The sequence below is a fragment of the Hippichthys cyanospilos genome, chromosome 2, assembly GCF_059441005.1.
Source record: "Hippichthys cyanospilos isolate Australia breed blue-spotted pipefish chromosome 2, RoL_Hcya_1.0, whole genome shotgun sequence".
Taxonomy (NCBI): Eukaryota; Metazoa; Chordata; class Actinopteri; order Syngnathiformes; family Syngnathidae; genus Hippichthys; species Hippichthys cyanospilos.
Window position 1 is genome coordinate 18,586,894 of NC_142370.1, and position 23,164 is coordinate 18,610,057.

Here is a 23,164-nt window from a genome sequence, read left to right on the forward strand (position 1 = left end):
CAAATAGGGCTGCAGCTACCAAGTATTTTTGTTATTAGAATATCATACAGAAAATTCGAATCAAATATTCAGATAACCTACACATTTCCACTTCATTATGCATGGCCAACAACATTTTTTCACGATCAGCATTTTATTACTTAAATTTGAATTGCTTAGCAGCACTCCACTTTCCGTTCGATAAACATCTCTCCCCATAAATTTGTCTATGAGACAAACTTTCTGTGTGAAACAGCACATTTGCACCGTCACTGAGCATGGTTTGTTTGTCATCAGTACAAATGGCAAACGGTGTCAAGCAGTGAGCATCAAAGTGGACATAGTCATTTATATCTATCGCGACAGTGTTGAGCGCTCAAGCATTGTTAGCTATTAGCTAATTTATTCTAGGCGCAGCAAAAACAAAGCCCAAGCAACAGATGCCATATGTCAATGTCTGGCAAATGATTGTGATTTCAGAACAACGTTGTGTTGTTTATATCAGGAGTCGAGAACAACCGTTGCAGTAGATAGAATAGTCGAGCTGCGATTGACGTGCGCATCAAAAAAAAAATGCCTCGAGCATTTTTTGGAACCATGGCACGCAAATCATTCAATGACTCGTTTTGGCCCTAGACTCAAACTTGCCATCTCTGACCTAAAAGATGGTTGCAGGGACCACTGAGTTCAGGCAGGATGCTAGAGCAACATATGTTGGCACAATCCTTTTAAACAACCACAGCAACGCATCAGTCCTATTATCATGATTAATGGCAGCATAATGGCCCCCAGTTTTGAGATTAGTATTGCTCCCTTGTCTTCTAGTACGTGCGACCCATAACTCTGCAAAGCCCTCTCTGAATCGCTTCCCTCAACGAGGATCATACTGTAGTAGCAATGTTGTTTGGGTTAGTGTCTCTGTAGGGGACCCCATATCCAGAATTGAACACAACAGATGGACCCGCCATGGAGTGCCGTGACTGCGCGTTGGGATGAAACTCAATCAGCTGTCAAGATTACCTGCTCACCGGGGGCCTCTGTCCACATCTAATCCGTGCATTGAACCATACTGTACTGTAGCGCTTCATTTCCGTGACTTCTCTATTTCGCCGCTTTCAAGTTTGCCAATCAATCTTTGTTGCGCAAAATGTGTATGATGTTGCCTCGCATCCATTCAATGAAGGATGATGAAGACAAGAGAAAAAGAGAAAAACAATCTGTTATTTCTTCCGCAGCTCAATACCTTCAAAAGACTGAAGGTTTTTTTCATTTTTTTTTTATTGACTATTCTAACACAACTTGACTTGAGCTTTCCATTCATTACCTTAATTACCGCCTGTTCTAAAACAAAATGTGCTCAATCACGGCAATGACATACATGACACATTTAGCTCTGTCTTACTCTTTTCATTCTTTTCTTATGATTTTGGCACAGAAACAGAAATAGAAAGCATTCTGTGGGAACTAAAATTTATCTAACCCAAATATACTAAATAATAAGGCATTTAAAATGCCTCAAAGTCTGTGGGCAGGATTTGGATCTACAGTACATTGGAACTCAGGCCTTGTCTGTATGTGTATATAAATTCTTTATTTCACATTTTTGAAAATACTTCCATCAAAGACTGTAAACAATAAGAAAAGATCCGGACCAGAAACTAGAAAAATAAAAAAACACTTCGTTTTTTGTTTTTGTTTTTTTTTTTTTGTTTTTTTGTTTTTTTTTTGGGGGGGGGGTAGATTTTACTTTTCTTGTACCCAAGCAAAACATGTAATTTATCCTCTCGCCCAAGTTTACAATGTTTCCTTCTTCACCAAGGAGCTATCATTTGATCCTCCCATCAGTCACCTCATCTCAGCGCCGGGCAACCATAAATGATAGATGAGGCTTGAATTAATCATGAGAAAGGAGACGGCGATATAAACACACAGTAGAGAAGCCCATATGAATATGTCAAAGTGGAGTTATAGTGCTGATTATCCATCCCCAGTGAACACATAGTAAGGAATACAAAATGAATCGAGTGTTCCCCTTTTTTAAATATAATATAATCTATGACTGTGCGATTAAACGATTTGACATAAAATGTGTTCCTACTTCAGCGTAAAGACCAGAGTGCTTTCGAGTGCTTTTTTAAACTCTGCACATATGAAGTCACCCCACGGCTCCGAAATCCTTGACAACAATCAAAAGGTCTGACATATGGTCAGAATCAGAAACAATGCTCAGTTGCAGGTTGTTTAGAGATAACATCTCACATCAGTCTCAAACAACGTGGGACAGCTATTGTGACAAGCTTTGTAATTATATACGAAAATAACAGTCGCCGTCCTCCCACACGAGACTTTAAACAACCACTATCAACAGGTACGCGTGGAGGTAAATACGCCCATCATGTGACCGCGGTTACGCCCAGAGGAACGATGGAATGTGGGCCTGTCAGGTTGGTTCGCATTTAGATTTGCCATGGCGCTACTACTCGGTCGCACAACAGTAAGCAGATGAATGTACACATTCCTGCAGTGTCAGGAGAGACACACAAATTGTGGCAGCAGTTGGTGCTTCGATGTAAAAAGCTTGGTACTTTTTCAGTCCACAATGTCAATCGGTATATACTGTATACTGCGACCTCCATGCACGGGGTCATTTCATCAGTCTGTTTTTGTGTTGCCTTCCTGCTGTATCTTATTGTCCTTGTTTTACCTTATGTTGTGAGCCAAATTTTAACTTCAGAGTTAACTTGCCATTTGCTGCTGCTAAAATAGCTTAATAAATTAAAAATAATAAGACTTACATTGAGTGCATGAAATCAAACATTCTATTCTGAATTCTTTTTATAAAATTTGTATTTAGACATGACTACTGGCCACCCCTGGCTATGACGTGGCTCTGGCATTGATGATGATTAGTTACAGTAGGCAGCACTTTATATTGAAAATGGATTAATGGGCTGCACACTCTAAATTGTGGGCAAGTCTCTCAGGGTAAGATGGAGGCAACTGTTAATTAAATAGCACCACATCAGCCCCAGAAGCTGACAGAACACCTGGCATCTGTCCTGTATGCCAAATGACAGAGACTTAAGGGGAGTAGAGAAAAAAAAAGTGATGGCCAACAATTCAAATTCAACCATTACAAACACACAAAAACAAAATTAGAATACTGTACTAGCAAAGAGCTTCAGTTAAGCCAAAAAAAAACTGAACATGGTTTTCTACTACAATTTATATTATGGTTCATGGTTATATTTTCTCTATTAATGGCATCAGAGTTCATTCCAATGGGAAACTGAGTTACGAATGTGGAAATCAAACTCTTAAATCAAGCTACAAACTACACCGCGTCAGTCGAGAGCTCTGCATAGTCTCAATAGCCATGTTCGTGCATGGATGCAAAGAGGATTACAGTACGAGTTCAGTCAAAGGGCGGCAAGCGGATGTTGCAGTGCAGCCAGATGTGGCCTCGCTCACACGCACGCCGACGCGCACGCTCGTGTTTGGCGGGAGCGTACTGCAGCAAAAAGAGCACCCGAAAACATGCAATTGACCTTCTAAGGCTCGCTTTCAAACTCTGACAAGAGCGACCCGGTCGGGTTCGCACACACGCACGCACCTGGTCTGACTGTCTTGAGGCGGATGGGCTCTCGGAAGTGGCGGATGACTGCCAAGGTGTCTCGGTGGGTGAGCCCGCTCACCGGAGTGCCGTTGACCTCCAGCAGCACGTCCCCACTGCCTGGGAGTCTGCCGGCGTGGCAGACCATCGCCTCGGCCGCTATGTGGCCGAGGTAGGGGAATTCCCCCCGCTCGGCGCCGCCTCGCAGCTCCACCACCGTGACCAGGTCTCCGGATCCCCCCCATGACACGGCGCACTCTTGGACTTTCGCCGACCAGTGCTTCTTCTTTTTGAGCGTCTTGGACATTGTTGGATGCTTTTTTTTTTTTTTTTTGCAGCCCCAACACTATCGTCCTTGATGCGGTTGAGAGCCGTCGGTGGTGCTACGACGCAGTGACGCACTGGGAAATCATTGCAGATTGCGCAAGTCAAGTGTCATATTCCACTTGGATGATATAAGCCCTTTTTTCGCATCGAGGATGGTCGGTCCTCCACCTGGATCATCCGCCCATCACTTCTTTGCACACTGGGATACGAGACCAACAGAGTGAGTTAGTGTCGCAGAGAAGGTGTCGGTTCTGGTGCTGGGGTGTCTCGACCCTACACGCTCAATACTGCCCCCCCCCCTTCTTTTTTTTCCTCTCTCTCCTCTGTCAAACGCCAATCTAACGGTGCAAAACGGACTTTGCGAATTGGTTGTCTTCCTCGTTGCAAAACGACGTTTGTATCCCCAACAAATCCAGAAATCGGTGATAGATTACAGTGCAGACAAAAGACAGTCGCAACACGGATCCTCGTATCAGCTGTTTGTTTCCGAGCTGGATCCAAACAGACTGGATCTGCAACTTTATGCCGCGCACCTGTCCTTGTCTGGCGCCTTCCGCCTCCCCCTCCTCTGCTGTGACATCAGCAATACAGTCCTTGGAAACGGAAAAACATAAGTGTCCCTCCTCTCAAAGAAGGGAGAATTCCGTCCTTTCCTCGCTCACAAGTTCTTCTAAGACCCCATCTTTGAGCGCTGGGCGATCGCACTACTACTCCGCACACACAGAATACTTTGTACTAGTAAAACAAACACGGACCATGATCCGATTACACTTCACTCCATAACTTTTTTCCCCGCGAGCTTGTTCCGCGTTGCTTTGTGATTAGACCGTTTTTTGTCCAATCAAGAGTCAGGACTGGGACTCGAAAGCAATGAATGTAACCAATGACGAGCGGTAAAGGGCGGGACTTTTTGTGACGGACATATAGCGGTTACTGCCTCCGCGAGCGTTTTTTTTTTTTTTTTTGCGTTTGAATTCAGTCATAAAATGTTCACGCATAATATTTGAAAAGATGCCATGTTAAGAATGTTCGAAAAAAAGTATTTGTGACCCATACATTGTTGCATTACGTTGTTGCAATTTTACAACAACAATGGATTTAAATAGTTTTTGGACTTTACTTTCCTGTGAGAGCCTGCTCTCTTGTGGCAGAAGGTAGAACTCCAAGCCAGGTTCAGGTAAGTAACAAAGTACTGTACGCTTTATGATTTTGGATTAAAAAAAAAAAAAAATTAAATCGGTGTTTTTACCTTTTTTTGTTCTGTATACCGAGTAATTTATCCATGTACATGCGCTCTTCTTTTCTGAGCGTTTTGGTCAAATGTGCCATAAAGTTAACTGGTTTATTGTATTTCAGTATTTTTCCAGTATCTGTACTTACATCAAACAACATTTCAGTGTAGTACTTGAACAACCTTCATTCTGACTATAGTTTAAAATCCACTGTTGTATTTTTTTTCTTTTGACACGCTGAAGAAGGCAATAGATAACGCCAAAACATGTAAGGTATAACTTTTTGGAGATTTCCATGTTTTTATTTTCGAATGTTAACATTTTGTAAGCCTTGTCACTGTCTGATAAAGAAGAAAACAACAGCGGAAAATTTCAATGACTTTTAACTTTTATGTTATCCTTGTTTTGTCAACAGGGTTGTTCTTTCTTTTCTGTGCGAACGATCATAAATTTTACTTATCCACGTTGCTGGGTTACGCTTTGTACAGTTACCTGCTCATGTGCTCCATTCCTCTTCTCATCAATAACCACGTTCTATTCCTGTCACTCAACGACTACTGGGATTGGTTGCAATCAATTGTAGGTGTAGTCTGCATTTTGCATGAGGTTAGGTGGAGATAGACTTGACATGAAAATCAGGACAGAAATTGGATGTATGTATGTATTTATGTGTCGTGGATAGTCGCTTTTCATGAAGAGATACATAGATACATTATTGAATACATAGTACTTGAACTGCCTGAACTGAACTTGATGGTACAGTACTGTACTTAAAACGTCAGTCAATACTGATCTGTCCACATTTTAAACAATGCTGCAACCGACATGGAAAAAAAAATCATTGTTGTGTTACCAAATTTCACATCTATACTATTTCTCTTTAAATGCTATACATTTATTAACATAGACATAAAGCTAAATATACATGTGAACATTCTATTGTATAAATTCCGCTTACGCAGTAGTTTTTTTTTTGTTTGTTTATAAATTATAAGGCAGGTCAACAACACAAGTCGGTGTTTGACTTCGGGACACAGAAACCTTTTGTTGAATACTGTTTTTTCCAAAGTTTCAAGAGAACCATGGCTTGCAAAAGATTAAGCTCTAATCAAGTTGACTAAAGACTTTCACAAAAGAAATATAGTGGATGAACTTGTAAAACTTTGTCCCTAAATAATATCTCGGAATGAGGTCTGTCGCTTTTTCCCATTACTTGGATCAAGTTTCCCACCAGATCACCCTCTCCTCAATATTCCCTCAAAATAAAAATATTGATACTGTTCAGCTGTAGTCAGGGTATGATGTTCGGACAATCCAGTGTGAATTTACAATTCAGAATCCTCCTAAAACACAAGCTACAAACAATTTAAATTTGCAGGTCCCTAAATCACTGATGGAAGGGGAAAAATAAACTCATGTTATTGTCAAAACAAAATACAAAGTACACCATCTTAGACAAATTAAAAATGTTGCATGAATTCTCCAGTCATTGATGATGATATGTTGTACGGGATTACCGAATACAACATGTAAAAAACAAGCCAGGCAAATCTCTAAAAGTACGAGAAATGTTATGTGTCGATTGTACAAATGCCATTTAGTTTATTCAGCACACTCTGCAGTCATTTGCACAACACTGATGGGAAAGTGGACTGAAACTGTAGTTTACATCAGAGATTACATCAGAGACCAATCAGTCAACAAATATTTGGGGGTGGGGGATACAAGCCTTCGCTTGTTCACCATTAGTGAAAGTACTGTGCGATCATCAATCCTATCCGGACAACTTATTCCTCATCTGGATTCCTGCGAGGCTTCGCATTCAACAATTAAACACATCCAACATTTTTTTAAAAGGTGTAGTGCTAAATACTGTAGTGGTTGTTTGTGAATGAGCTTGAATCTTCCGTGGCAGCAAGCCGCAGTCTGAAAATGCTGGCCTTCTTGGTTTCACACTTTGCTGCTCCAAAGGGATGTTGGGAACAAAATATAGGAGATCGACCATAGAAGGTAGTACACACAAGGTGGGAGGCAGAATGAACAGAACAACATGACCACTCCTAAACAGGGGAAATGAAAAGCAGGAGAGAATGGGACGGAGAGGTTGAACAGGGTGGGGGGAATCAATTAGTTAAGAGGACATGCTATGTCGGTCAAGCAGCACATCAAGTTCATTTCAAAGCAACTGGATCCTGACTGCTACCGCGTTTACATTTGATACAGAGCACTGATTCAATTGCAAAATCCAAATGTTTTTTTGGTTTCTTTGTGCATTATATTCGCGCATAGATATTTCTACAGTATTTCTAAGTTGATAGTTCTCCAACCTGATAATAATTTCAACAGAAGGAAAAATGCAACATTATACAGTGGTATGGTACAATATTCTATAACCAAAAAGAAGGAAAACTAAGATTTTTCCATGTTGGAACAGATCTGTACCGTATTTTTTGACACCTTTGGACACCGAGTTCCAACTTATTACATTTATATTTCTTCTGATTTTGAAGGTTTTGATTGTGTTTGTTGCTGTCATCATTCAGCATAAAGCCCTGGAGTGAGTAATCTGGACACTGAAAAATTCCCACAGGGCCTCTGGAACATCATTCGGGGCACTACTCCAGCCTGTACTGTACATTAATTCCTTTCAGCCCGCAGTTTTGAAACCACAGCGTAAACAACGTCCAATACATTTAAATTTGACAGTCATGTGGTCATGCAAATGTCAGGCCATTACATTATGTAGCAGTGACTGCCTACTTTTGTATTTAGGCCTCAGGGAGTCACCAAATCGCAATGATTTATTACCGAAAGCTTTAGATTTTCGATTAAATACAACATGAACAGTATTGGATGGAATGGTAAGCTATTTTGGATTGATTCACTAATCAGGGTAAAATTTAAAACGGTGGGAACTAAAAGGGGCTGATGTGAGCCCTGAAACTCCCAACATAAACTGGCCAATTACCGATTCATTGAATTGAGCTGACACGCTGATGACATTGCAATACTAGAAATTAAAAAAAACAAAAAACAAAAAACCTTCCCAAGGAGAAAAAAGATTGCCTTACCCCCAACATAGACAACTTTCTTCCAGGCCTGGGATTCCAGCACTCGGTCGTGAGGATAGAAAGTGTGACTAATCATGAAGAGGATCATGGCCACAGCGATGACTCGCAAAACGGCCTGGTTGCCACCCGACAGCAGCGAGGCGCTGGCTAGGACGGCCGCAGAGTAGATGCAGGGCAGTCCCCGGTACATGAACGGGATCCCTGCAGACCAAATTCTCAAGTTTGGGGCTTCTCAAAATCCCAGCAACTCATCTATAGTATGCACTTTGAGCGGGTTGAGAAGGCACTTTTAGAGACTCACCACTTGAGAAAAAACAGAGGCGAACAAACACAGAGAGGGCATAACATATGCACAGGATGTTATCTAACAAGTCAGGTGTCCTCAGGAGCAGGGATGTGGCGATCCCAAAAGTTGTGAAATCCGCAAAGTCATCCAGCTTTGCACCTGCAGAAAGAAAAGGGGAGAAAAAAAAGGTTAAATTAAGAAAAAAAAAGGTATTGCTTGAACAGGATGTTCTGCGTGGTCGTGCACAATGTGAGAATTTCCGCGTCAGCGGCCATTCAACAAACAACATTCTCCACTGCCTTGTCTCTTTAGGAGAAGCATGCATGCTTTTGAGCAGATGAGGAAGAGGTGAGTCGGGCCGCAGCTGGAATGAACGAGGTGGCATTCTGAAGCCCAGGGTCAACCATTTTAAAAATTTCAGATATGCGGGGAACCCAAAGCATTGGGATAACATGAACAATTGAGAGGCGATCCAGTGGAATTAGTCTGCCTAATCACAAAGTTCATTTGACATAATACGTGAGGTGCAAAACAACATCCACCTGCAAAGTCAGGCAGAAAAACACAACGGGGACACAAAGGCCGCAGACATGTTCAGCCAATAATAGATGATGCGCTTCTATTTTGGGATTCAGAGAGGGAAAAATGCACTTATTGTGCCTGATGAGAACTTGAGTGAAGTGCTGAGGATTTGAAATCAGAAACCTGAATGAACATTCAAAGCATTAAAGCTACAGTCTTTTGTGTGTAAAAGGGAAAAAGTAAATAGCTGCGTTTTTTTCTGGCTGCCAAAATTCTCCCATCAATTCAAATCAAATCAAACATCTTACAGGGGGTTACGTGTTCTGGTTTAGGGTTATAAAAAATGTCAAATCCGTCCTTTGGCCAGGTGATGTTCATAAACGGAGCCGTGATTGGTTGTTGCCAGGTGCCTGACTACATGTGATGTCATGTTTAGTTGTTAGAAAGTGGATGAATACGTTTTTATTAATTGTACATGTAGTCACCATAATAAGTAGAAACAAAATATGAGGCAGCACGGTGGAAGAATGGCTAGCACGCCCGCCTCTCATCTAAGGGATCCGAGTTCAATTCCAGCTGGCACCGGCCTTCCTGTGTGGAGTTTGCATGTTCTCCCCGAGCCCGCGTGGGTTCTCTCTGAACTGGGCTTCCTCCCACACTCCAAAAACATGCATAGCAGGTGGATTAGACAGACTAAATTGTCTTTAGGTGTGACTGGGTGCTTGAATGGTTGTTTGTCCTGGTGTGCCCTGCAAATAGCTGGCAATCAATTCAGGATGTCATCCGTCTACTGCCTGAAGTCAGCTGGGATAGACACCAGCAAGCCTCCGACCCTTGTGAGGTATAAAAATGGATGGATGGATGGAAAATATGAGGATTTTTGTTTTGTTTTGTTTTTTAATGCTGAAAATGGCTAAATAGGTTTAATGGCATTAAATGCATTTAAAAAATATTTTTTATCCAGTGTTGGGAATGTTCATTTTCTACACAACCGTTTCAAAGTTCAGTTCACACTATTAAAAATGAAAAAACGATTTTAAAAAAAATGTGGATTTTGCTGCCTGATTCATATTCTACAAATGCAATATCAAATTACTGTGTTTGGATGACTGAAACACATAAAACGTTTATTATTATTATAAAGATTTTTTTTTTTTTACTTGACTTCCACATTAAACTGACCAAAATGCAATTTCTCAATATGGGCAATTAAATTAACTGTAGCTTGTATCTACCAGAAAAGCGACATCATCGGTTGAACGCAGCTACAGTGGCCATACAGACCAACCATGTATCTTTTTTTTTTTTTTTTTATTGCTAATACTGCTGAGTCTTGCAGAAAGCTTTAATACTACATTACTTAATTTATACTAAAAGTTTGAGGATTGATCCTACAGCGCAGTAGAATGCCAACAGAAAAAGTGATGATATGTGATGAAAGCCGAGTTGAAAATTGTAGCAATTGTAAAAGATGTTTTGATGATATTTTACCTTTAACCTCGATTTCTAACGGGCAAAAAACTTTGTTTAAAACCCTTCTTTGTGAGACAATCCAGATGATTAATTGGCTTAGTCCCCTTTAGAAGAGAACTTAGTGTTTTGCCAACCTGAAAAGACAAACAAAGCACTGAGCAGAGAGCCTGGCCAAAGCTCCATTTGAAGTTGATCTTTGGCAGGCCATCGACCAATACACTTCACTTACCCAGGGCAGAACAGGCGTCAAGTTGCCTGGCGACAGCTCCGTCTGCCAAATCCAGCAGGTACCCAATCAGAATCAGCCAACATGCTGTGTGATGATGCCTGAACAGAACAGTTTTTTGAGCTGAGCAGCGTGCGCGAGAGAAGACACGTTCAATTCCCGCACATCAAACATGGAGGCGTTTGACATATCTGAAATGCAAGTATGATCATTTCATTCTCAAAGGTGGGGGCCAATCATCGATCCGCCTAGATTCATTGACAAAACTTATTCAAAGTGATGTAAAAAAAAAAAAAATCCACACATCTCTCTTCAAATGTTAGGTTTTAAAGGTTGATAAAAGAATGGGACCAAGTTAAATGGCAATGCTCAACTGAAATATAGAGTTGAAGAGTTAGTAGAAATGAACAACTGAGTTGCAAGTATGCAAACCCTCTCATAAGGTAGTCAATTTGGCCAGAATTATAAAAAGTATGTTTGGTGCATAGACAACACTGCCACCACCCAAGAAGTACCATGCCACAAATGAAGATCATGCTTTGGGGTTGTTTTTCTTCAAGTGCAACAGGAACCATAAATCGGAGGGAATTATGAACAGTTTGAAATAGCAGCCTTAACACAAATTCTGCTAAAAAGCAATAAAAATGTGATGATTAGCCTAAACTAGAGGGCGGCACGTAAGAAATTGTAAAATGTGATTGTAAGTTGTAAGAAGTCACGCATATTTTTGCAACCAAATAATTTCATTGTTTATTTTTATGTTCACTTTCAAGATATGCCTTTTTTAAAAAATCATTTCAGCCGTACAGGTTTTAAATAACACTCATGGTGGAAAACAGTTTTGAAACATCTATCTTGAGACTTTCAACTTGTAACTCAAAGATGCCTCTTGTCCAGGACTACCTTGCAATGGTTTTTAAACTCAACAGTTAAAGGTATGATGAAAATACATCTGGTTCCTATTTTTCACGTATGTCACAAAACCCACTAATTGAGCCACAAATTGGACCACTGACGACTTGAAATGTCATTTGCTATTGTGCAAGTCTTGTTGTGTTAAGTCAATGTGAAAAGCAGAGAGCGTTTCCCCCTGTCAAGCTCTAAAAGACATTCTGCAGTTTTGCTAAAGAGAACCAAATAGACAATAGATAATAAAGATAATAGATAATAATAGAGTTGCTTAACTCACCCATCAAGACTGCTGAGGATGGAGGCCAAACCCATGACCATGTTGGTAACTGATAAGACGTTAGCAGCATTTCTGCGAGCAAACTCCTTGAACTGAAGTCCTGTGGCCTGATGGCTGAGGAACAACTTGTTGGTGCACTGGAAGAGACCTGCAGCCATATTACAGCAGCAGTTAGGAGCCATTTGGTCAAACCTCAGCCGTAAGGTCAAAAACTCAGCCCACGACTATAGCCTATGCGACTATGCCTAAATGTGAACAGTTTGTCCCACTCTGACCCAAATCTCAGCTATAAAAAATTTAAAAAGTAAAACTAATGCAGTATATCTAAATCTAAAGAAAAAGTCCATTTGGTTTTAAAAATAAATACTTTTATGCCGGTTATTACAAGTATCTGGCACACTGCATGAACGGGAAATTAAAAAAAAAAAAGTCTTACTCAACAAAATGTATTGTTATTGGATAGACACGTTCATCTCCAGATTACTAGAATTCCTTCTTTTAGTCAAGGGTGTGCAGCAGCGGGCATCATTAGTGTCAACATCTCAACTATGCTCACACAATCAAAAAAATAGTGCAATATGCAGTCAAACATTAGCAAGGGGCTGGATCTCTCTATAACACACATACACATGCACACAGCAGTGAAATGAAAGCTCTTTCAATTTATGTCATAGAGTATTTACATAGATTGCATGTGATCAAAATGCGGTAGACTGTTCCTAAATTATTGACCTCATTTAAACATATGCAACTGATACAAGTGATTAAATCACTCCATTCTCTGAACATCTTCTAGTAAAGTGGTCTTTAGCCATGCAGGGCGCAATTAGAAAAACAAGCATTCACACCTCCGGACAATTTAGAGTCTTCAAAAAACCTCCCGCACACGATTGCGGAATGTGGGTGGAAACCTGAGTAGCAGGAGGAAACAATCAAGCACAGGGAGAGCATGCAAACTTCACACAGGAACCCGGGTTTGAAACCACTATCTCTGCAATGTGAAGCGCATGTGCAGGCCGGTCATCCACTTGATAAATTAAGTTGTGTTCTTTTTTTTTTTTTCCAGTACGCACACGTACACAAAAACACGGACAAAGGGCTCGTGTGGGAGGGACAATGGACATTTAGCTAACTACGTATACCAATTGGCTACAGTGACAGTGAATTGCAACTGCATTGACACATACCAGACGTGAGATCAATTTGTCTGCTTGCGCCAATCAAAAGTCGTGACCTAGGACAATGTGGCAACAGCTGATTCATCCAGTATTGACAAATGCCACAGAAGCATCGATTTGAATGTAGAAAAAGCTTTGCTACCGTTTCAATTTACTGCCGAGAGAACATGTGCTTTAAAGTTTGCTTTCGTCTTAAATTTGGAAGTTCCGTTATACAGTTCATTAACTAAAGTTTTTTAATGTTATGTATATGTAACAAAAGCGGACACCGACTTGTGCTGACCAAAAAGCTGTAATTGCCCCCACAAATATATGTTTTTGTTTTTATATCTTTCTCTCATGTCATAGTACCGTCCAAGACAGCGTACTCAGATGATGACTTCAAAAAAAGTTACAATATAGATTTGAATGTTGCATTACAGCAGCCTGAATAACAAGTTTCACCCCGAACTTCCTGTGATTCCAAAGGCATGGCAGTTCAAGAGACTCTTCATCTGCAAGAAAACAACGGATGAGACAAGAGCACACAGCCAAGAATAACTTTTTAACTGAAAACATGCTTTTGCTTCACTGCATTCAATTTGCGATCGACATTTACACCTGAAAGTAGTTTCAGGTCCATCATGTTAAAGGGGCATTCTGGTTGCAAAAAGGGAAAATCCTAATCCACAACGATTCAGCCAATTTCAAACAGGTCTCTACATCTGAATTGCTGCCTAATGAGTGCAAAGAATGATGAGAAGTCCCATGTTGCATAACACCCTAGTATGTTACCTAGTAACGACTGAAAGACTTAATAAAGGGGCAGAAAAACAGCAGGATTTCATTTAAAGGAAGTCATTACATAAAACTTTTCAAAAAAAAAGCCAGCTAGATATGTAACAAGTATGTGCTAATTTAAGAAATCAATTTTATATATTCAGTCTAACCTAAATGAGTTCCCAGTTTTCCCAGAAGAGTGCACAATAATCCAGATCAGATTAATAACCACTGCACCTACCGGAAGATGATGTCAACAGGATCATGATTGCTTCTGAATCACAACAGCTGAAAAACAATGGCAAAGAGTTGGCAAAAATTCTAATCAATCCATTTTAAGTGTCAAAACTTCTCAAATCTAGCTTCTTTTTTTTTTTTTTTTTGCCTGCTCGTCGTTTAAGTGTTACTTTTCATTTCCATCTGTCGTCTCACATTTTGACACCTGCCGCTTGATGCGACGGTGTAGCGCTGCACCATCAGTGCCAACCATTTTACGTTATACATTTTGTCAAGCAATTAAGACCCAGCGGGATTTGACGTGTAAATGCAATGATAAAAACAAGGTGCCCACCTGCGCTGAAAACAATAAAATCAGATTTTCCTTCAAAATTAGCATGTTAAGAGAAATCATGTTAAGTCACTTTACCTGGAGTAAGTGCCACAGAGTAGGCTACAGAAATGTTTCAATCCTGTATAAAGACCAAAGTGCGCGCTGTACTGCTATTTCCTTTTTTTTTTTTTTTTTTGTTTTGTTTTCGTTGTTAAGTTCTGCGACTTTTTATAGTACCGGCAGCATCAGTACCACGTTTACCTGTCGCAGGAACATCACCGATGCTGTCCTTATGAAGACCAAGGCGAAAAGCGCTGGAATATTCCACCGGAAGTGACGCGTCGTACGCTTCTACGAGTTTCCATCATGTTGCGCTCAGATGGTCAGCCATAGCAGACAAAGCGTGAAAGAATGTGTGTGGAAGTGCAAAACGGAACACTCCGTGCATTTTTGTCATTGCACGCCACCAGGTTTTTTGTTTTGTTTTGTTTTTAAAGAATGAAAGAAATAATGAAGAATTATTGGACTTCCAGCAATGTAAATGTATGTGTGCGTGCGCGTGTGTGCGCGCGTGTGTGTGCGTGTGCGTTTGCGTGCGTGTGTGTGTGTGTGTGTGTGTGTGTGTGTGTGTGTGTGTGTGTGTGTGTGTGAGAGTGTGTGTGTGTGTGTGTGTGTGTGTGTGTGAGAACCCCAAGTGAAATACAGTACTTTTTTTTAATTCTATTTTTTAAATACTATTTTACTGAAGTGAATTCAGTAAACTAAATAGTTCCTAAATCGTATTTCTAATACTGTTGTATATCGAGCTACCCGGAACAAATTAATGTGCTTGTATTGATATCACCTTAAAGCAGCTGTCTATCGCTATACAAAATATTCGTATAACATTTCAGACATGTCCGAATTGTCCTCTGTAGCTGTTTATTCACGAATAAAAACCGTTCACATGTGGTGCAGGTGCCATTATAATAAAACGTCTCTGTCACAGTTTGAGCAAAATGCACAAAATAAATAAACTGAATATCAACTTTAACACCCTAGATGAAATATAGATTTGGACTCGCGCCCCTGCTCTTCTCTCTTTACCGAAGAGAGTAGCACATCTAAGTACAGTAGTTTATTATCATGACGGCAAGGAAGAAGCAATTGCATTCACTTTTTCAAGAGGTCCCCCCAAAGTGCCATAGAGTAAAAAAAAAAAAAAAAAATTGAATTTACCTCTAGATTATTATTCACCAAGCAGTATTGCGCGTGTCATTTAATGTTGTCAGCAGATGCAGATCATTGAGAAATCACCCATGTGATTCAACGCAATATTAATAACGCCCACTAGATGCCGCTACAGCAATGATCTTGTTTTCGCTAAATGGCGATTCAGTATGTTACTGTATGGCCTTTATGTTCTTTCACACCATGAAACCCAGTTTTCAAATGCGCTGATAAACGTGTTGAACTGCCTTGCATACAGGTTGATTTACAAGTATATGTGAATAAGTGTGTTTTTAGAATGTAATTCTTTTTCATTCTCATTTTAAGTGTTAAGGTATAAGGCAGCTGCTTAGTCTAATTGCAGTTGTCTACCCTGATGATTGTAAAGGAACACATGAACAGTTTAGTGGGATGGATCAAAGGGTACTGACAAACAGCATGATACCAGTCATTGATAAAGATTAGATCAGAACTGGTTTAATTGAGAGTGAACGTGTTAAGCTCCATGTTCCATGAGTTTCATACAACCTCCATTGTCACTGAATTACACCATCTGTATTTGGCCTTGCATTGCCATAGCAATAAGCAATTGAGAGAAGATGCGTGATTTTGTGCTTGACTCAAACAAAAGATGTAAGACAGCAGGTTCAGGCGCAGAAGTCTGGTGGGCAAGTGAACCGGACCTTGTAGTCCTCACATTTGTTATCATTCTGTGCAGCGTTCACACATGCAAAGCCTTGACTGGCATCATACCTGTAAAATGCATTGGACATGGATAAGAACATTTTTGTTTGTGTTATTTGACTGGTCACCTCAACTATTTTAACAATTGTTGTCACCGATATTGTTCATCCATATCTGATTTGCAATTCCCAAATTATCATCTTGAAAGGTTTAAAATTAACATTAGATCACATTAACGTTTGGGATATTTTCATGTTTCCCGTAGCGGTGGTCATAGTGCTGAAATAAGTTAGTGCGGTTGGGTCTGTCCTATCATCTCTTAAAAAAAGAAGCCCCTCTCCCCACAAGGTGATATATCATGAAATGAATGATAGACAATATAGACCAACAGTTTGGTCATTGTTGTTTGGTCTGCTCACGTTTCAAAGACATCACCAGTCTTGTGTGCTGGGATGCCAGATAGAGTCATAGCTTCCACAGCCACAGGCTCAGGACAGATCCCATCCAACTTCTGCAACTTGTCAAGAATCTCATAATCGCCGCCATCGTCAGTGGGATCATCTACGTCAAACCAGCCGGTCCTGCAACCTGTCATTTTACACATACACAGAGACTCTTTTTTTCATCATTTGAATCTTCGGTCGGGGTTTGATGGATGGATGGATGGATGGATGGATGGATGGATGGATGGATGGATGGATGGATGGATAGATAGATAGATAGATAGATAGATAGATAGATAGATAGATAGATAGATAGATAGATAGATAGATAGATAGATAGATAGATAGATAGATAGATAGATAGATAGATAGATAGATAGATAGATAGACAGATAGACAGACAGACAGACGGATGGACGGACAGGCAGGCAGGCAGAGTATATGAGTTTGTTTGCTGGCAAAGTATGAGAAAATAACTCACTGTGACAGAAATCAGCAGGGCATGTCAACACCACTTTATAGTCAGCACATTGCTTACTCTTCTGTTTGTCATTGATGCATGCAAAGCCAAAAGTAACATCATAGCTAGTTTTGAAAAGACAAGATACAAACATATGAGTTCCATTGAGCACTATTTGATCTCTTATTGGACTTTACTGTAAATGTAAATGGACTCACGAGAGAAAGATGTCCCCAGTGTGATTAGCATGTACGTTGTTTTTTGTCCTGGCCTCTATCTGGATTGGATTTCTGCAAACCTGACCTGGGTAAGTCTTCATTAGATGATACAAAGACTCCACGTCACCCTCGTCTGATGGGTCATCACTATTGAGCCATTGTGTGCGGCACTCGTGTGACACTGAAATATGAAGCAATTCATTTCCACAATGTATTAATGGGACGATTTTTGACACAATCTCTTGGCTATATTTTACTATCCTGTTCTAAAGCACCTTCTCTAAACTCCCAGTCAAACTTTTTAGTGGGGCAAAAACTAATCGGTAATCGAATTAGTCACTAACTACTTCTGATAATCAAAAAATTGTTTAGGGACCTTAAGAGTCACTAATTACGTCTGATAATCAATAAATTGTTTCGGGACCTTAAGAGTCAACCATTCACTCTGGCATTCACACTTATGGACAATTTAGGAGCCCAATGCTCTCAACATTCATGCTTTTGGAATATAAAAGGTGGAAGCTGGGGTGGCCAGAAAAAAACCCCAAGCAAGCACAAGTTGATGTACATGTAATCTTCTCACGCCAAAACAAGGTCCTAAGGTCAGAACTGTGAATTTCTACGGCTCGATGTATTTTTTTCACTGATTGGCATGGTGATACAAGACTTACCTTGGCAGAAATCTGTGGGACATGTGAATCTGACCTTGTAGTCTTCACAGCGTTTGTCGACCTGATCTGCATTCCAGCAAACAAACCCATATGTTGCATCTAGACTGCAGGGAAGAAGATTGCAAAGAAAGTGTTGTACTTCTGATGGCCCTAAATGGTATTATCCGATAATTATCTCACCTTAAAAACCTCTCTGGCATGCTGGAGGCAGAATCTGGGGAAACGGTCTGGGCTTGGATGGCTATTGGCCGGGGGCATATACGTCCGGGGTACTTCTGGAGGAGGTCACTAAGGAGCTCAAAATCTCCATGCCCTTTAGGGTCATCCAGGTCAAACCAGTCTGTCTGGCATTCTGTGGGAATTAGAACCACAAAACTGCATCAAAGCACTTATAATTTAGATGGTGTATTTGTTCACAAACCTGAACAGAACTGTCCAGAACAGGTGAACTTGACCTTATAATCTTCGCATGGACTCCATGCTTGCTCTCTGTTGAGGCACAAAAAGCCTGTGGAGGCACTGTGGCTAAAAACACAATAAATCACAAATTTAAATTCATGCATCAATAATGAAATTGTCTGTGATCACAAAATAAGAAAACATCGAGGCGCAATGTTAGACGTTACAAAATGTTGCTGTACGGGGCACATCATCATCATCCATCATCAAGATGGGGCAATATGTCAACTTAAATAAATTGTCACTTGACATGACGTGAGGTAAAACAAGAACAACTTGAGACAGTGAAATGATGGATGCAACAACTTACTGTAATCAAATTGCTGTATTGTAAATAAATTCCCTTAAAGTACCAAGTAAATCCTGCATATATGCAACAGATACAACGGCAAACATTCCTAGAACAAGTCCTGTTGCCATTTAAAATCTTCATACATTGTAGAAGATGTGGAAGATCCCACAGGCAAGACCCAGCTTCCTTATCCGCGTAACCTGCGACACGCTCCCCTGCCCTCGGAACCTCTACCAGCGGTTCAGAAGGGAGGAATGCTGTGCGCGCTGCAATGTTTCCAACGTAAGCCTACAGCACATCTTATCAGGCTGTAAGACTGCGCTCTCACACGGCCGCTACAGGTGGCGCCACGACCAAGTCGTGAGGAAGTGCTGGAGGATTGTCAGCAGGGAAGCAGGGTAGCACCACCTGCTGTGGACTCGACCATCTTTGTTGCGGAAGGTGGGTACAGCCTTGCTTCAGGTCAAGGAAAACAACAAGGCCACTCTCCCCTGACCAGGGATGGAGCAAGAGGGTCAACCTTGTCAGGAAGCTTCAGTTCCCCGTGGAGATCACCGCCACATCCCGGCGCCCAGAAATACTCATGTGGTCAGCCAAGGCAAGAGCGGCGATTCTCATTGAGCTCGCAGTAGCCATGGAGGAGGGGATCGGAGCCGCCTTCGAGCGCAAGAAGGCCAAATGCGCTGCCGAGTGCCAGGAGGCGGGCTGGAGGGCTACACAGGGGATGACATCCATCAGCTGCAGGGGGTGACAGGGAGACGTCCCCGTCACTGTTCCGCCACCAGGAGACGTTCCAGAATTAAAGGAGCGAAACGTTGGTGAATGGTGGTGTCTGGCTGATGACCCTGAAGCTGACCAATGGGCACTGGAGGAGGTGTGACAGTCAGTGATGCTTCGCAGGAATCAACATCTTCTTGCACAATTCTAGAACTTGCAGAATGGATCAACTACATCATTTCTCTGCAAATTATGATATCACAGCCAAACACTGATCTTGCTTAAAATGACGTATCAGCCAATCGCAACCAAGCAATGTATACAATGTTAAATAAAACCCTAATGGGAAATACCAAATGAAAATGTGTTTCAGCAGTGAAAGTGATCATTCACTTAGCATCATTATCGAAATAGAATGACCTATTTTCCTAGGGTCAAACAATTTGTGAATCTGAGAAATCAAGAAACATTTCAAAACAGCTTTCAATTGAAGCTTTTAGAGAGATTGTACATGCAAAACATACGATTGTTCTATTCTACTCTCTAGTTGTAATTTGCGAATTTAGAATTATTCTGCAATATATTGCCCCATGTTCATCAAGTGTTAACTTGACCCTTTTAAGTTCCGTTTCCTGTGGCTAATTCACAAAAGGAAATGTAAGATGAATCATACGTGTGGAAGACGTTCAAAGTGTGCTCAGACTTGATCCCTGAAACAGTCTGGGCCTCCATATCCACTGGATCAGAGCAGATCCTCATTCCGTGTTTCCTTCTCAAGTCAGTCAAGAGTTCAGAGTCACCTTCTCTTGAAATATTGCCATCATCAAACCAGGCAGTCTGACAAGCTGGTGGAAATATTATTAATTGCTTCTTCATTTTGGTAATTGTAAATCCACAATATGATCACACTACTCACTTTCAAGTGCATGAATAGCCAATGAGTGCAAGTCTGAAGGAAGATAACGGTTGGGGGATATTAATCAAAACTCATTTTAGAATACATCTGATTCTGAGTGTAACACATTCTTGTTTTTTTTTACCTGAGGCAAAGAAGCAAAATGCAATGCACTGCAAAATCAAAACAAAAGAAAACTTAGTTTGTAAGTACACAAATCAAATGCATATAAGACAAAAAGGAAGTTACCTGAATCAAGATCATGACTATACACCAGCTGCTTTTCAGGAGGGAAAGAATGTTATGTTAATAATATATTGACATTTTTTTCCTTTGAGGTTTACTCACAAGCTTCATCTGCCGAGAAGAGACTGGATGTAACACTAATGAAGGGTGATCATGCCCTCTCGAGTCCTCATCCAACCAATGGACTTAGTCCGCAGGGATTTTGTGGAGGGTGGGTGCTGGGTTTTTAGTTTCTGCACTTCCCACAAAGGTTGACTCTCTCTAAGAGTTAACGGTGAATGTATACAGGTATAAGAGTGACAATAAATCATTCTTGTTTTCTTTAAAATCTTAATATCAATAATTCGATAAATTCTTAAAAAAATAAGACTAATGTCAAAAGAGCAGTTAATAATGTAATAATGTAAAATGAGTCAGGGAAACAAGTGTCACAGCACATCCTCAGGGAGGGATGCGATGCAAAGAAATGCAACACCTTGTCTCAATATGACGGTGACAAATGGGTCAAATCTGGTTGACCTTAAAGCAGGGTAGGTCTTAATATCCCATTGCTTTTGGATGATAACTGATTCAAATGCTGACCCCATTTCTAAATAGCGCTCACATTATATCTCAGGTCACAAAGGAATGAGACACCACCCAGTATTCAGCTGTGATGATATGAACACGATTCAATGGCCTTATTATTAGTTTCCATCAAGGTTGATTTGCAGGTACACTATGTGTTTATTGTATAAATAATTATATTGAAATTTTCATTAGCTGTGCTAGGACACATCCAAAATAAATGTATGACAAAAAACATCTTTTGCAAGGACGCACGATGAACATATTTTAGTTTCACATCAAACCTATGTACTGAAGAACTACCGTATGTGCTATTGAAATCCATTGTCATCTCCATTGTTTTGAACATGCCCACCTGAGGGTGTGGTTGGATGTAAAAGAGCTCATCCGGCCACATTGGATGCATGCCCATGTACCATCATCATGCCGTGCCATAAAAAGCCAGAGTCATTCTCATATAGCGCCATTGCAATTTGTAGGCTAGTCGCCAAGATGATTGATCACTTGTCATGATTTAGAAGACAAAGCCTCTCAAAAGCTTGCGCTATCACGTGCTGCAGATGTATTATCATTGCAGATTACCACCTGTGGCCTTCGGGAAAGGTTGCGCTCCCCCTAATTCTCTTATATAAGTGCCTCTTGATTTTCACATTGTTGTGAAAACCGTTTCTCTTTCAGTGTAAGTTGAGTTGTGATTAGTAATTGTACTCCACTTACAGTACATACAGTATCATGTGGCAGAGGCAAGCAGCCGTCTGGCTTCTTTATTTGGGAGGTGAAGCCAGTTGTTCAATGTTTGCCAAGGACTATCAACAATACAAGACAATGGAGTGTGTAAAACGAGTCGACTATTTGGGTGTGACCTGTAATATAACACTGAATCCCACATCCTAATAGGCTTGAGGATAATACCATTTCCACTTTCCCGGTATCATTCTCGTTCGACCTAAATAATTTGGGAGTTATGACAGGATATCCATCAAGCAATTTCTGTCCAGACAAAATAAAAACACCACAATTAATGGCACATGAATTTTGTTTTTATTTAAGAAACACAACAAGTAGGGGCATGTCGCTTCAAAGATAGGTCATCAGATTCACCTGACAAACACTATAGTGGGTAAAAATAAATCGATTGAACCAGCTTCTGCTGCTGTTCAGAATTGCAACATAAAATGCGAAAAAAAAAAGAAAAAACTAAAACATGTCTAGAAGTGCACCTTTTAAAAGGAGGTCAAACCAATCACTAATGCTGGCTTAAACAATCAATCACCTTGTGTGACAACACTTCCACTTAGCAACAGTGTGTACAATGAAAATCCAGTCTCAGAATTGAACTTGTTTCTACATTGTGCACATGACAATAAACTCTTTGACTTTAGCTTTAGAGCCTAGCCTCACAAACTGGACTATAACCTGGACTCCACTTCCATATACATATTCACATTAAAATCAAAACACAGTTTCTATTTGCTGCAATTTTAGAACAAAAATGTATAGCCTGGTGTTATGAAGTCTCGAACCTTTCTGGGAGGAATTTGGGGGATAGTGCTCAACCTTGATGGGAAGATACTGGTAACAGGTGACACCTAGAGGTGGAAAAAACAATGCCCTAAAACTACAGTGTGAAAGGAGGCAAAGAAATGACAAGTAAAAATCAAGCAGCGCTAACTTACTAGGCGCTCATTCAATTAAAAAAAAAATGTTGGGGACGCGTTTCCGAACAGAGCCACACGAGTAACGGCAACGCCAAAGAAAATGCTGACATTTGGTACAGACACCCCCCCCCCCCCAAAAAAAAAAAAAAAAAAAAAAAAAAATATATATATATATATATATATATATATATATATATATATATATATATATATATATATATATATATATATAATGTGTGT

General features: G+C 40.4%; 3 protein-coding genes across 14 annotated transcripts in view; all 3 read right to left on the reverse strand.

Moving 5' to 3' along the window:
• Positions 1 to 4,695, reverse strand: part of magi3a (membrane associated guanylate kinase, WW and PDZ domain containing 3a) — an 83,591-nt gene extending 78,896 nt beyond the window's left edge. For all 5 annotated transcript variants that reach the window (XM_088408831.1, XM_088408830.1, XM_088408833.1 and 2 more), the window contains exon 1: positions 3,593 to 4,695. In XM_088408831.1, the coding sequence (XP_088264957.1) occupies positions 3,593 to 3,899 (307 nt within the window). In that variant the 5' untranslated portion in view covers positions 3,900 to 4,695. The remainder of the gene's footprint in view (positions 1 to 3,592) is intronic.
• Positions 4,696 to 5,798: 1,103 nt separating this feature from the next.
• tmem269 (transmembrane protein 269) lies at positions 5,799 to 14,784 on the reverse strand. Of its 8 annotated transcripts, none has more exons than XM_088408838.1 (8): positions 14,667 to 14,728; positions 14,097 to 14,143; positions 13,517 to 13,590; positions 11,919 to 12,066; positions 10,733 to 10,830; positions 8,524 to 8,667; positions 8,223 to 8,423; positions 5,799 to 7,211 (listed from the first exon to the last, which is right to left on the reverse strand). In XM_088408838.1, exons 3-8 carry the CDS (start codon positions 13,566 to 13,568, stop codon positions 7,102 to 7,104), a joined length of 753 nt encoding a protein of 250 aa, XP_088264964.1. In that variant the 5' UTR covers positions 13,569 to 13,590; positions 14,097 to 14,143; positions 14,667 to 14,728; the 3' UTR covers positions 5,799 to 7,101. The 8 variants fall into 8 exon arrangements, with proteins under 8 accessions (XP_088264964.1, XP_088264967.1, XP_088264962.1 ...); XM_088408841.1 differs by having other exon boundaries at positions 13,541 to 13,590; positions 14,667 to 14,707; XM_088408836.1 differs by having other exon boundaries at positions 13,106 to 13,590; positions 14,667 to 14,693.
• A 1,477-nt stretch (positions 14,785 to 16,261) lies between these two features.
• Positions 16,262 to 20,535, reverse strand: LOC148427708 (uncharacterized; the record flags this gene model as incomplete). Its single annotated transcript, XM_088409242.1, has 9 exons — positions 16,262 to 16,367; positions 16,718 to 16,886; positions 17,223 to 17,326; positions 17,420 to 17,600; positions 18,091 to 18,194; positions 18,271 to 18,442; positions 18,512 to 18,615; positions 20,232 to 20,403; positions 20,475 to 20,535. Coding segments are annotated over 9 exons (1,173 nt in total), but the record flags the coding sequence as incomplete, so codon positions are not given.
• Between the last annotated feature and the right edge of the window lie 2,629 nt (positions 20,536 to 23,164).